At 37.5% G+C, this 15117-nt stretch overlaps 1 protein-coding gene across 1 annotated transcript in view; it reads right to left on the bottom strand.

Moving 5' to 3' along the window:
* Positions 1-15117, bottom strand: part of CSRNP3 (cysteine and serine rich nuclear protein 3) — a 193586-nt gene that overhangs the window by 64033 nt on the left and 114436 nt on the right. The window contains exon 4 of the mRNA XM_027590864.2: positions 7824-7994. Coding sequence (XP_027446665.1) covers positions 7824-7994 — 171 coding nt within the window. The remainder of the gene's footprint in view (positions 1-7823; positions 7995-15117) is intronic.

Below are 15117 nucleotides of genomic sequence, written 5' to 3'. Positions count from 1 at the left end.
CTCCCACACGAGAGGAAGCAGAAAACATCAGGAAGGCTCCTGCAGGAGTCCAGGAGAGAGGAAAGTCAGATGTGCTTGGGTGGCAACATGAATGGAGGGAAGTGGACAGATTTGAGACATATTTATATAACACACGACTGGGGGAGGAAAAGCAAATAAAACAATAACAGAATTTTTGATCAGCTGGAATGAAGAGCTAAATCTAATGTTACCATTTATTAAGGCTAAATCTGAGGTCCTGCTGCTAAATTTAAACCAAATCGAACAACAACTAAACGAACTGTATTTATATAATGTTAGTGATCTGACTTGGTAATGCCTTTTTTTTTTCCTGAGCTGATTCAAAGGATGGTGAAGGTGAAAGCAACTTCAATTCCCTCAAGTGTGTTATACAGTGACTGCATAAAGAACTGCACAGCATCCAATTAAACAGTGATGTTTCTGCCTGGGAAAGCTATATATAAGCAAATGAAACCAGAAAGGTACATGTTAGGAATACATAATTACAGCGGGGGCCTATTTAAAACACAGTTCACCATTACATGTATTAGGATATAATAAATTTAAATCAGGATCCTGATATATCACAATGACACCCATCAAAATCATAAATTACAGAGTTAGCTTGTAAATTGTTATTTATTCCCACTGATGTCCATGCCCTTATAAAGTCCTACAATAAATGCATTCTTTTTTTTTCTTTGTATGGTTTAGTTGTACTAAAAAAAGACCACTCTTTACAAAGCTAAGCGTTATTTATCAAGAATTTAACAGTAATTGAACTTGCACCAGTCTAAGCACTGAGAAGAACACAAGCTTGAGCTCTGTAAATCTCCAGAAAAGATATGGTGGGTGCACCAATAACTACAATGGGAAACAGAATTCGGGTGGTGTTGGGAGATGTGCTTCAGTGCTTTTAGACTGTGAGTTTCTACAGAAGCTGAATCATGTCTCATGTACTTTCATAGTTCTAGCTCCTACTAATTGGGCAGTGAATAGCAAACAGCATGTGCTTAATAAGCGGCCATTCCTTCATCCATTTATGCAAATATTCATTAAAGGCTTACTAGAAGCTGGGCATACAAAGACCTAGTTCCTGCCTTTAATGAGCTTACAGTCATTCCTTCAAAACTCATTTTGAGTGCCCTGCTTAAAGGGAGAAGGACAAATATTAAAGGCGGGGTCCACCATGATGAGAAGGAAAGGTCTGCTGTGTACGAGGTGGGAGGGGGGAGTGATGCCAGTCTGACACACTCCGCGCTGTGAGATGGGAGAGAAAGCCGACCGGGGGTGCCCAGCAGGATGGCAGCACAGCAACCATGAGCACTGAGTCTGAAAACACAGTTTTTGCTATTTTCTTCAAAAACTTCAAGTTTTCAGATATTTGAATAAAAAGGGAATACGGAGTGAAGAATACAGGAGGAAGATGGTGAAGAGTCCTGGCCTCCAAATCAAAAAACAAAAAAACAAAAAACAGAAATAATGGAGCAAATGGTAAAGGGCAGAAAGATACGTAAAAACAAGAGGTGGGTGTTATACTGGGGAAAACAAGAGGATGAGGTAAAAAAAAGTGGTTGGGAAGGAAGGACATGGGAGGAAAAGGGTTGTGGTCTGAGTTTGGAACACTGAAATTTGATTTTTGGGGGGTAGGGCTGTTCTAGTTTGTAACAATATTCCGGGTGAGGCTGTGGACATAAGCAGCTGAATGGAGTGGAGGTAAACGACAGAAATGGGATAGAAATAAAGACTTCAGAACAGAGGTTGTCAAGGAAATATGAGACCAATGGTTCAATGAGCCCTCACAGGGCTACTGACATCATGGTTTAGGGGGAGATCCTGGGATGGAAAAGACACAAAACCACTGTCAACATTTTTGAATGTTGGCAAAATACCAGAAGATTCAGGTAAAGAGCGGAGTAAAATGAGAGACTTGGTAAAGCTTTCATGGAGAAAGAAATATCTGATGTGACCCTTAAAGCAGGTATTGAACTTCATAGAGACTGGGAGGCAGAGAAGACATTTTAGCCTGAAGGACGGTCTCAGTAAGGCCAGAGGAGGCATGATGGAGGCACCATCTCCAACTCATCATACTGGATCTCTCAGATCTCTCAGATGAGATGATCTGAAAACAACTCCATTGCATTAGAATTGGGACTGTACAGTAGGTTCAAATGAATATTTTCTAAACGGACCACTAACTCATATCTTCCTCCACTCCAAATTATATCCCATATCCCCATATTCCCAACCAACTAAATACCTAATTATTCAACTGGTCCATGTTTGGTGTTCAGATAGGGACACTGACCTAGTATAAGTGTATCTGCAACTGGTTCCAGGCCTGATCTGACAAGGGCTATGCTAATTGACCTTCTTCAACATACAGGGATGCAGAGGGTCTGGAGATCTCTTAGTTTAATAGTAGCTTTTCTTGACTTATGCTGCTTACCTTTTCTTACTTGGTCTCAGCTCTAACTTAAGATGCTATATTGATCCTTGTTCTTAGAATCATATCATCGCGGAGTGGAAAGGAGATTTTGAGGGTCATGGGATCCTGCCTCCTGCTTAATCAAAGACTTCCCTTAAAACTCCTGTGTTGGGTTTCTGCCTGAACACTCCTTCATTGTTTGAAAAATCAAAGGCTCAGAGGCAGACTGCTACATTTATCTTTGGCATAGTAAGTTCTCAAAGTAAACCACAGTGCTGGGTAGACATGGTCTCTCCCTGTATTTTTAAGTTGTATTTACTACTTGTAGTCTATCATTTTGTCATGTCTGAAAGCACCTACCTCAGAGCTTGCAACATAAGATACACTCTATTTGTTGGAACTGAATCTAAATCTTCAGTGCATTTTAACTGCTTGGGTAAGAGAATAGGTATGTTTTAGTCATACTTCCAGTATAAAGTTTCATGGCAAAATCTGTTTTCTGTGAATTCTTTATCTCTAATCCCATTAAGAAATGTGCAGTCAATGAGAGGGAAATGACATTGGACGAAGAGCCCTTTTGGGTGAGCATGGTAGCATACTTATGCCCTGGGCAGGTTCAGAGAGAAAAGGGAGGGAAATAAGAAAGAAAAGAAAGAGGGAGGGAGGGAAACATTATAATCTTAGCCCTTAGGTAAATTAGGAATACATCTCTGAATGGTAATTTCTACTTTTATAAAATGGTTACACGACAATTTTGGGATATCAAATGAACTCAAGCATGTGAAAGTGTTTTATCAATTAGAAAATAGTATCCCTATGTGAGACTTCGACTACCCACTTTCATGCGCAGTTTAGATCTATCCTTTTACCTCTTGATATTTTCACTTCCTAAATACTGTACATTTATTTGCAGAAACACTCTGTTTCAGGAAAAATAATGTGTTCCTTTTGGGAGGATGCTTCATCACACAGCTTCTCATTACTCGTGTGAAGTGCCAAGAACCTTAGAGGGCAGGAAAAAAATCCTTCCTCTCTAGCTTCTTGCAGCTTTCCTTTTGACAGCGCTCAAGTACAGGCTGATTGGCTCTAGAGCCACAGGGATTTGATGAAACAAAGCGTTCAACAGCAATACAGAATCCAGATGCTTCTATCTCAAGGGAAGTATAAGATATGCCCTTGGTTGATCACAGGTGAGCATGCGAGTAGCCAGCAAAACTCAGAAGTCCATGGAAAAAGGCATAATTCCCTTATCGATTTATATTTTGAAGCTTTTGTTATCATAATGTGATGTGCTGCAAATTGAGTATCTTTACAGAAAGCTTAGAATAGCATGGAATTTTTTACTACTATAGCTGCTGACACGTACCAAACAATCTTATCAATGCCTCTATCTGTAATGACAACAAAATGTTATGTTACACAATATGTAAATGCCTGTAAAGCACTGAGTACATGGGATATTTTTAATTCGAAAGATGAGCTCATGATGGGTGAGATTTAAATAACCACATTTAAAAAACTCTCAATGTGAAACTAAATTTGGTTTCCTAATGCTACACAAATTTGATAGTCATCAAAAATCCTTCTTTACTCTAAGGTTTTTTTGGAAAGTGGAATATATATTAAATAACAGGATTCACCAATGATAACATTCCTAAAAGTTTATATCCATAGATTTACATGCAGATAAGACCACTGCCGCTAAGTACATACTTTAATCGAGATGAAAAAAAATTTTTCTAAAAACTTGTATATAAATTTTTGGGCAAGTGAATGATCTGAAATACATTTCTAGAAAGAAGAAGGCCTTTCAACTACCCTTCTCACATTAGTTAACATCCTCAGGTCTTTCACAAAATAAATATCCTAGGTAGAATTTTTATCTCTTGATTCTGTGCTTTTTCCTGCCACTTTTTCCTCCCCTCTCCATAATATGAATATGGTGACCTGAGCAGACTATTTAATGAAAAGGGCACTTTTTAATTAATCATTTAATTATCTTTAAAAATTAATCTCTGTCAGATTTCATTTAATACAGTTAAATCAGCAATTTAGTAAACTAACATATTGCCAACCACCACTGATAATAAATGACGAGCTGAAATATTTTGATAACTTCTCTTTTTAAATATGTATTTTAATTTTTTTAAGATTTTATTTTTAAGTAATCTCTACACCCGATGTGGGGCTCAAACTCACAACCCCGAGATCAAGCGTTGCATGCTCGACTGAGCCAGCCCCAGGTGCCCCCATTTTGATGACTTGTTGGACATCATAAAATAGGTCTATTTTCTTTAATAGGAGAAATCATTTCTGTCAGACTTAACTCATAAAAGCTTTTACTACTTAGCTGCAGTATTGAATGATTTAGCTGATCACGCCATTTCAATCTGCTGTCCACATATACAAACACAATTTGAACTACAGTTATCATTTTAGTTTAAATTTAAAACTTGTTTGTTTTAAATTAATAAATATGAAAAGCCATCCATCTTTTTAATACCTCAAAAAATCAAATCATTTTCAGTGTTTAGGGTGCCATACCATTCCTTGCCTTTATGCATACTAGATTTTCCCTGACAGTATAAGTTAAGATTTTGTGTTTGATTTTTCTTAACATTACCTCATGAGCATTTTAAACAATTGTCATAAGGTCTTCATAACTATCATGAAAATAAATTGTATAAGTCACCATAACTTAAAGCATTTTCCTTCTCGGAGACATGTTATCTTTCCCTTCTCCACCTCCAACCCCCATTTTTTTTAACCCCCGTTTTTGGTACTAACCACCAACATTTTCACTTATGTAGTTCTCCCCTTGTTTTTGATGTTTCCCCCTTCAGGTAAATTATCTGAAGTACAGACTTATAGATGTGAATATTATTATGGCTCTTATATTAACCCAGTGCTTTCTAAATTTCCCTGCCATCAGTCACAAAGTATGTACCTATGATTTATACTGTGACTTTCACCAGCACTTAGGTATCAGTAGTTTTTATTGGAGAGAGGAGTGCTAATTTCATGGAGATGAAATTTCTGTGATTTCATACTAATGGAATATCATTAGGATTGTTTTAGTCTGAATTGTTATTATTATTGTTAAATGTTTTCAAATGTTCGCTAATCATACTTCCTATTGTGTGGAATGCCTTTGGGGGTTTTCTAAAAAATTTACATGTGTTTTTTATTAAGTTAAATATAATAAATAATGTATTTATTATAAGTATTTTGCAATGTGAGTTTTTTCTGTTGTTGTTACTTCAAAGCTCAGGTAATGATCCTACCAAATGTCTGATAAATAAGCAATATCCCCATAATTTGATTTTTTAAAATTATCTATTTAATCCATATGGAATGTATTTTGGCTTATGTTGTGAGATATGTATCTAAATTACTTCTTTTTCAAACTCTAACACCACAACCCTTTATTAAATACTTCTTCCCTTTGCCATTGCTCTGTAATGCTCTTTGCTTTTACATTAAACTCTTACATATAACATGTTGAGATTTTTCTATACTTTCCTACATCTAGCAGAGTTTCAAAAAAGATAAGTTATATAATTTTCTATTATGATTTGAGATCTGGAATGGCTTTTCAACATTTATAGTTTCTTTTTAAAAATATACCTCTATTCTCATTAGCTTATTTTCCCAAACAGATTTTTATCATTCTATCACCTTCTAAGAAAATGCCCTTGAGGATTTTATTGATATTATACTCATATGTATAAATTAACGTGGAAAGCTTTGATAACTTTATCTTTATATCCAAAAACATAACTCATCTCTTTACTAATTCACCTAATTCTTTTATAATTCACAATAAACAACATTTTAAAGATATGTCCAATATTATACAATTAAGGGGAAGCATGAGGTAATGAAAAAAGTGAAGACTATGGAATGAGACACGCACATACACATATGTACCTAGGCTCAAATCGTGTGTGATATTGGGCAAGATGCTTAGCCTCTGAGCCTCAGGTATTTCCTCTTAAATTGAAGGTAGTGGTACTTACAGAATTGATGCAAAGAGTAGGGATAATGTATATAAAGCTATTGGAGCATTTATGTACCCAAGAAATGTTAGCTATGATCATAATTTCCAATATAACATGTGCTTAGTAGTTAACATTTTACCAAGTTCTTTCATGTATCTTATCTCACTTGTTCTGTTGATCTTCATGAAATTCCATCAGATGATCATGTTGTTGCTATTATCACTATTAATATTAAGACCAAATAGGTACAATGCATCTTCTTTTAAATCAAAAACAAAACCTCACCTCATATCATCATGACATATGTAAGTGTATTTGCAGATCCCCTACATTACACAACAACCTTGTCCCTGAATATTTTATGGTTTTTTTATCTGCTATGATCATTGTAATTGCCCTTTCATTATATTTTCTATTAGTTTTGCCTGTTTAAGGCAATGCTTTTGATTTTAGTGTGTTTGTTTCATACTCAACAGTTTTATTGAGATTCTTATTACCCACTTAAAACTATTGTTAGTTCTTTTGGTTTTCTGGGTTGTCCCATTTCCAAAGTAAATTCTATTTTATAGATCATCTATTAATAAAATATAGCCACTTAATTGAAAACTGGAAAAACTAAGACTAGTTATCTACCGTGGTATCATGATATAGTAAAATCTTCCTGTTGGAAACATAAATATAAGAAGATCTTTTAGCTATTACTAGTCAGTTTCTTTTAACCTGTAGATTGTATTACTTTAAGAATTTTTCTCATCAGTCCTGCAATCTTCACAATACTTTTCATGACAGGAAGGGCTCACGTTACAGTGTGGCAGAAAAAGGAATCATTGAGAAGGCATACACTCTTTTTTTCTTTGTGGGCTTTACATATTATTCTTGAGGATGAAGGATAAAAGAATGGGCGGAAAGAAGTATAAACTGCATGCACTTGACCACTTGGGAGAGTTTTGCAGCTTTCTCATCTCTTCATTCTGGCAAGCTCTTTCTCATCATAACCTAGACCTTCCACTCCCAAATGCATCCATTTTCTCCGCGCCCCCCACCCCCGAATATCATTTCAGCTATGGGAGGATACATTTTTGTGCCTGGACTTGTCTTTCCCTATCTACTCTCAGTAGGGTGTTTCCTTAAAATTAATAATAATAAAATATCATTGTTTTCACTGAGTCAGTTGATTAACACTGTCAAATAATCCACTGCCAAAAGCAATCCAAATAGAAGAATCTACCCCTACCTCAAAGAGATTTCATTTTTACTTAATCATGCCTTGTTTGTAGTCAATTACAAAAACAAAACAAAACTAGTAATAAAGGTTTTAAAAAATGACCAAGATAACACAATTATTTTCACTGCAGAACCGGACAAGCAGCTTCAGGTATGGTTTCCGTACTCACGGGGAAAATGATTCGAGGTGGATGGATTGACACTGTCCCCACTGTCAGCACTTTCACTGCTGGAAACTTCATCATCTGATTCCCGAACAGAAGAGCAGGGTGAGGAGCCGTCAACTTCTTCAAACTTCCTCTTTAAAATTCCGCTCATAGCTGCAGCGCTGTCACATGTACCTGTAAAAGGAACGAGAGCAACGAAGCATTGAAATATTTGACCGCTAGATGTGTAGCCAAGGTCTCCAGAGTCATTTTATGTGGTTTTATTAAACATGAGCTGAGCCTTTCCTTGGAAGGATCACTAAGCACGTTTACTTTTTGTAATATTTTCAAATTAACAAAAATTAAATTAAATACGAGCAACTGGCCATTTGGTTACCAAAATGTATCATTTTGTTAAAGACACAGTTCATTTTAATGTAATATCTCTATTCCTTTTTTGTTGGTAAATTGAGAAAATCCACCTGAGTCATGAAGTTCTATAATGAAAAAGATGCCAACGTCACCCAGAGTCCTAAATGATTCCTGCCTTATACAAAATTCATGTGGAAGAAACACAGATAAGTATGCAAAAACCTCAGAGTCGAGTTTTAAAATGCAAGAACCTAATTAGCTGAACACAACAAAGCCTATGAAATCAGTTCTAAATTTTAGGTAGTTTCCATTTCAATACTGCAATAAGATGAGATGTGTTCCCAGGACCCCTGGCTATTGAAGCCCTTGCCACGGTTTCAGAAACTTCTAAGGTTATTTACCTGAGAGACAGCGCTGAGTGGGAAGGGGGAAGGGTGGGAGTGGTTTCTCCTAAATGCTTTCTCTAGGATGAATGGGCTTTTCTCTCTCCTTGGGCTGTCCTTCTCCACCTTTCCCGTTTACCTTGACGTCTGCACAGTCAGCTAAAGAGCATCAACTTTCCTTGCAGTGTAAGGATATTTCGGGGAATAATCTATATATAAATTAGCTTAGATATATACGTACATGGTCTTACATTGCTAAATTAGGTTAACTTCGCTGAAAGTATTACTAAGTTGACTCCATGTATCCCATCTTCCATCTTATTTATGTCAGCTGATTTTAACTCTCATTTGAGTTTGTAAAACCATCCTCTCCTTTTCTTGCCCGAGTGTAGCCATCAGTCCTGTTGATCGAGAGGAGGCAAGACTTAAAACTATTCTCGATACTGCCCTCAGACATGTCTGAAATCACCCCTTCTCTGTGCAGATCACACAGCAAGCAGCCTGTCCAGGTCCCTTCAGCGGAGCCAGCTCTCCAAGGTCTAATTCTCTGGTTTGTAAGTGGGCTACTTGGATTAGCAGCATCAGCATCACCTGGGAGGGAAATTGTGAGAAACGCAAATTCTCGAGCCCCACTTCAGGTCTACTGGATCGGAAACTCCCAGGAGGCAGGGCCTAGCACTCTGCATATTCAAATTGGAGGACCACTTGTCTGATTTCTAGTCTTCTCTCCAGCAGCTCCCTTCCTAGGTACTTCTTTCCTTGGGGGTGTCCCCATACCTGCCCTAGAGTGACATAACCCAGTCTTAAAACCTAGTCAAAATCTCTTCTTTCACTATCCCTTGTGTAAAATTAAGTATAGTATTAGATGTCTCATAAGTATTTATCATTATTTCAATTTACTCATCTAACTACATGTTCAGTAACTGGTATGTATATACGCGTGACTCCTTGGGTGGAGCAGGTGATAGGAAAGGGAGTAGAACAGGTTACCTGTCCTCGAGGAGCACACATCCACTGTGCTGGCTCCATCCAACTGAGAGTACTCCTACTGCCTTGTTTTACCAATCCATGTCTTTTGCGTGATTTATATTAACAATGGAGATAACTGATAGCCCTAAGAAGATGCTGCACTGTCCACTCTCTGAGAATAAAATCTCTCTTCTGACTCTGATTTTACCGCTATTCAAATTAGCATATTATTTTCTCTATCTTAAAGAGTGTGAAATGCATAAAATGTTCATGCATATCTGAGCAGGGCAAGAGGAAAAAAAAAGATATTTTAAATAAAGTTCTTGCAATAAAAGTAGGAGAGGATATAAATTTTAAAATGGTTCACTTCAAACAAGATGCAAAGTAATGCATGAGGGAGAGACTCCAAGACAAAAAGTAATACAAGATGGGAACCCATGTTTAAAAAGTACATTTTTATAATAAGGTATTGCAATGGGAACAGTTAAAAACCATATCCCTAAGCTCCATTTCCTCGTCCCAGCTTCCTTAGGAAAGGCAGATGTCTCAAGAACCAAGGACACTCAATTGGACCGCAGGGAACCATGTTCCAATATGGTAAAAAGTGGTACTAGGTACTCGTCTCTTCAGAAATGAGAGGGGAAAGTTTTGGAGGGATGATAAGGACATTGAAAAGTCTCTCTTTCTTTTTGCTGTTATATTTGGGACTGGCAAGCAAAGGAGTTAAAGGTTAGATACAATTTCTGTCTACATCTTTGAGACTGAAAGAGCCTGAGCTAGACACAGCTCGAAGGCAAGAAGAAACGTCTGACCGCTTAGTTTGGGATTAGTATGTAAGCCGGAAATTAAAATTTCAAATAATTACAGAGGGGCATAACCTTAACATATGCCACCCATGACGCTGGTTAAGTGCCGAACTTAACCAGTATTTTAAGTGCAGGAAGCAAGTGTAACACTTGTTTAGTTGCATTGCCTTTAAAAAATACTACATGCGTGTAACAAGAAGTCACAACAAATTAGGAGGGTGAAACGACCCACTGCTTACGGGAATGTAACCCCTCGTCTAAACCCAATGGTGGGGTGGTAAAAAGAGCATGTGGTTTTCTCCTACGTCATCTACACTATCTCACCAGGGAGGAAAAGGATATGAGAATTTAGGGGAAGGCCCTGTTGATGAAGGAGTTGTGTATTCCTGGTTTGCTTGTACCCTGCCCTGGTTCTCTCAGAATCTGAGGATGACGGTACATGGCTAGTTAGGTACAGATGCAAGCGAGTAGAATGAATGCCTGTCTTACGGCTGCCACGGCCCCTTAAATACCCACTTGCCATATTTTTGTTCCTAAAGATGAGGCATAATTCAACTTCATGGATATGAAGCCAGTGAAAAAGTGGTCAGCGTTTCAGATTGGCTTTATATAGCATCAAAGCCCAAAGAACAGAAGATAAATCTAGACAGGCATTAATTTGTTCTAAATATGAGAAGCTGAAAGTCTAAGCCTCAATAACAGCCATTTTAACACAGCTACTGTTTTCCAATTCATGAAACATATGCTAGTCAAGAGCATCACCATTTCTCATTTGGACTAGGACAAGAGCTTCCCAATTATTCTCTCCCATCCACTACTGTTTGCTTTCAGTGTGTTTTCCAGGTTGCAGGCAGAATGATAAATCTAAAATGCAAATCTGATCATGTCAGTCTATAGCTTAAAACTCTTAAGTGGCTTTGGATTGTCTTAGGATGAGTCCAAAATCCTCCCAATGGCTTATAAAGTCCTTAACAATCTACTTTGGCTAACCTCTTCATTTTCATTTTGAGCCACTGCCTTGTTGTCACTATTTTAACTCTAATAATCTTTCAGTTTCTCCAACCGGCCGTTTCTCTCTGGCCTCCCGGCCTTTTGATATACCATTCCTTCCGATCTCCTTTCTAATTTGTTTTCCCATAGCACTTACCATCTTCTAAGTCCATGTTATTTATTTATATACTTCGATGTTTATGGCTTACCGTGTTCATCCCCTGCTAAGAGATACAACGGCAGGGATCTTTGTCTTCTTTACTGATGTACCGACAGTCTAGAATAGCGCCTTACAGATTATAGGTGCTTAATAAATGTCTGTTGATGAATGAATAAAAAAACCCTTCCATTTCTATACTTCATCTACTTTATCAGTGTCTGCTTTCTCTGCTAGTCTGAAAGCTCCATGAAACAATCATGTTCATCTCATTCACCACTCTATCCCTCCTGACTAACAAAATATCTGGCATTTTTGATTGAATGAGAATCAAAATGAAAGATGAAATTGACCTCAAAACGTCATACAATTTTTTTTTTTTTTTTTTTTTTGCTTGCAAGCAACCCAAAAGCAAATTCTAGCTAACTTAAGCACACAGACATCTGTTGGAAAAATACTGAACTAGTTCATGCAATCTAAGATCAAGCTGAAATCCAAAATTAAAGGAATGCAGGAATAAGGACATCTTCTAGGATTACGACTGTAGAAATTCCTTGATCTTTCGTCTAGAGCACCACTGTTACCGGGTTTAAGCCCAGGAACTTCTCTCCATGTCTCACAGTTCAAGTTTAATGTTCCAAGGAGTAAGTAACAGTTTAGCCCATCTTGGGTCAGAGGTCAGCCCTTTGATCACTCAGCTGCATGGCCAGAAGGCAAAGAGCCACACTCTTAGGTACTACTCCAGAGAATCTCACTCAGAGGCCTCAATAAGTTCAACTGCATTTCAAAGCCAGTGTTTTCTCCTTGTTTAACACTGATTTATCTTGTTTTTTCATTTTTTAATATAGTCTATAAATTCACCACTTCGACAGCTTCCCCTCTCCCTGAACCCTCATACGCTTCCTTTTGCCACGTTTAATTAATAACCACTTTGTTATAAAACTCTAATAAGCATCTTGTGGTCTTGGATATCCACTATTCTTGACTAACATACACTACTGCTCTCAAATTTTTATTAGATGTAACCATTGCTCAGAAGCCTCTGGGCACATTTAATGAAAAAGTAGTAAAGAAGTATAAATGTTTTCAAATCTCTCCACAAAAAAAAAAAAAAATGTCGATGAACTACACTAGATGTTCTATGGTTATAAGTGCAATTCTTTTGTTTAATGTATTTCTGGAAAAAAATATCAGAAGCCAGAAGGATGCAGACTGAAGTAAGTGGGAGAGCTTCGTTAAGCATGCCAAATCAAGAAGCTGGATAGAAATGTACATTTTAATGCATTTGGAAGAATGACGGAAGCTAACTTTGGATATTTGTTGGAATCTTGTTCATATCACTCTCTTCTGACAGCGTAAAAATTTCATAGCTTTCATAGGTAGCTCATTGAGTTCTTACTATCCCACTTATATTCACCTACTGTTTAATCCTGTTTTCTCCTTTCATTCTGTCCTGATTTCATAATGCTTTGCTATGTATCATAAGGAAATGACCACAGAAAATATGCCTTAAGAATATCACTGGTCCCCAAATTCTGAGGAGTGAGTGATCTGATTTGCAGAACCACTTCAGGGTTGCCAGGTTTAGCAAATAAAAATATAGGACAATTAGTTACATTCGAATTTTAGTTAAAAAAATAAATCACCTTCAAGATATATCTGTACTTATTATTTGTTGTCTATCTGGAATTCAAATGTAACCGGGCATCCTGCATTTCTGCTGACAACCCTAAGGGGTGCTCCTAGCTCTTGAGGAGAAAGAAGAATGACTATGAAATGAACAAAAACATCTAAATAAGAAATGCCACCCACCAACTGGAACTACCATACATGAATATTTCTGCCCTTTACTAATCAGATGAAACTCAGTAAGTAAAACTTGAAAGGTCATTAGGGTGAATAATGAGTTTATCAAGCAACTGAAAAAAAAAGGTGAGGAGGTGGGTAGTGGTTAATAGGTTAAGAGCAGGTCTGGCCTATCACTGGTGCAGGAAGAAATGAATTGAAAAGGAAGTAATTTTGGCATGGCAAGAATTTCTTCCTATGAGAATGAGGAGGTCTTTTTAGTGAGATGCTGTCTCTTCCCTGGCCTGGTGAAAAAAAAAGAAAAAGAAAAGAGTGGTGAGCTGTGAGTTCCCAGTTCATCTGACCTGGTAGGTCCTTATTCCATGGAGGCTGCTGAGACCAGAAGCCTTACAGGGTACTCTCTTAGGGAAAAAAGGATGCACCTGGAACCCCTCTGTTCACTTTTTCCTGGGGGCCTGGGTTTATCCTCTGCATTGCTTCCTTGCTAGTTTTGTAGTTACCTCAAGTGAGGCTCATCTTTAACTGCAAGGGTCATTCACAAGGACACTTGCTGTCTTGGTGATGTGGCAGACATCAAGGGGCATGTTACCTTGCATTACAACATGACAGGGAGGACATTTCTTCATGATTTATCAAAGAACAAAATCATTTATTTTATGATCTCATCAAATTCTTCCAATAAGCACAAAAAGCTAAGAAACTATGATAAAATTCTACTCCAATGACTTTGATAAGGTGAGGCTGCTGGCTTCAATCAATGATGGGCCTGGGGCCCAGGAAACACCAGTGTGAGGATTAAGTTGCATAGAAAAAGAAGCTTACTTTTTTTTATTTTCTTTCAGAATGGAAAGCAGTTTTGATGTTTCTTCTAGTTGCTTCACCAAATTAATGATGAGCTGAGCAGCATTGCAAACAGGTTGACAAAAATACTGGTGTGTGGCTCATCTGTGATAGCAGGTGGGAAAAGCCTAGCTGGCAAAAGCAAGATTATTCACAATGTCACACTTCATCAGCCAGATTGTTGCTGGGCCAGATAGAAGATGAAGAGGACAGTTGCTCAATTAATGGTGTATAGGTTTTATTCCAATATTTAAGAAAGCAGAGATTAGCTAAGAAAAATCATACTCTGTTATTTTGAATTCTTTGGTGGGATATCTTTAGTTATCTAGATGTGTTCCTAACTATCAGGATATGATTTTAATCAAGTTAGTTTGTATCAAATCCTTTTCATCCCTGATTTTTTTATTTTTATTTATTTATTTTTTAAAAGGTTTTTATTTATTTATTTGTCAGAGAGAGAGAGAGAGAGAGCACAAGCAGGGGGAGCAGCAGACAGAGGGAGAAGCAGGCTCCCCGCTGAGCAGGGAGCCCGATGTGGGACTCGATCCCAGGACGAGATTATGACTTGAGCCGAAGGCAGACGCTTAACCGACTGAGCCACCCAGGCGTCCCTCATCCCCGATTTTTTTAAGCCATGAGTTTAAGTAATCTGTAATCTGTGATGTTCGCCCTAAACACTGACATTACTACTGCCCTGACACTATTCTGTTAATCAAACACTGATTATGGACTAAAGTTTCTGCTGAATAAGAAAATTCTTATTTTAAAAAGTTGGCATCAGATGTTATGCCTTGAACACATCACTCCACACATTCTCAGAACTATGCATTTCTCTTATTAAAAAAAAAAAAAGAGGGGATATCTTCTTCCACAATACTAGGACCATTTCTGCTTTAACCCGTTTGGCAAGAAATGAACATATCTGCCGCCAAGAGGATAGGGATTTGGCAATGACTTCACAAGGTAAAATCCTGCAAGGTGTTTCCATGGGGCAC

The sequence above is a fragment of the Zalophus californianus genome, chromosome 3 (genome assembly GCF_009762305.2).
Source record: "Zalophus californianus isolate mZalCal1 chromosome 3, mZalCal1.pri.v2, whole genome shotgun sequence".
In the NCBI taxonomy this organism is placed as follows: Eukaryota; Metazoa; Chordata; class Mammalia; order Carnivora; family Otariidae; genus Zalophus; species Zalophus californianus.
The sequence above is the reverse complement of the archived record's forward strand: the minus strand, read 5'-3'. Positions and strand labels throughout refer to the sequence as shown.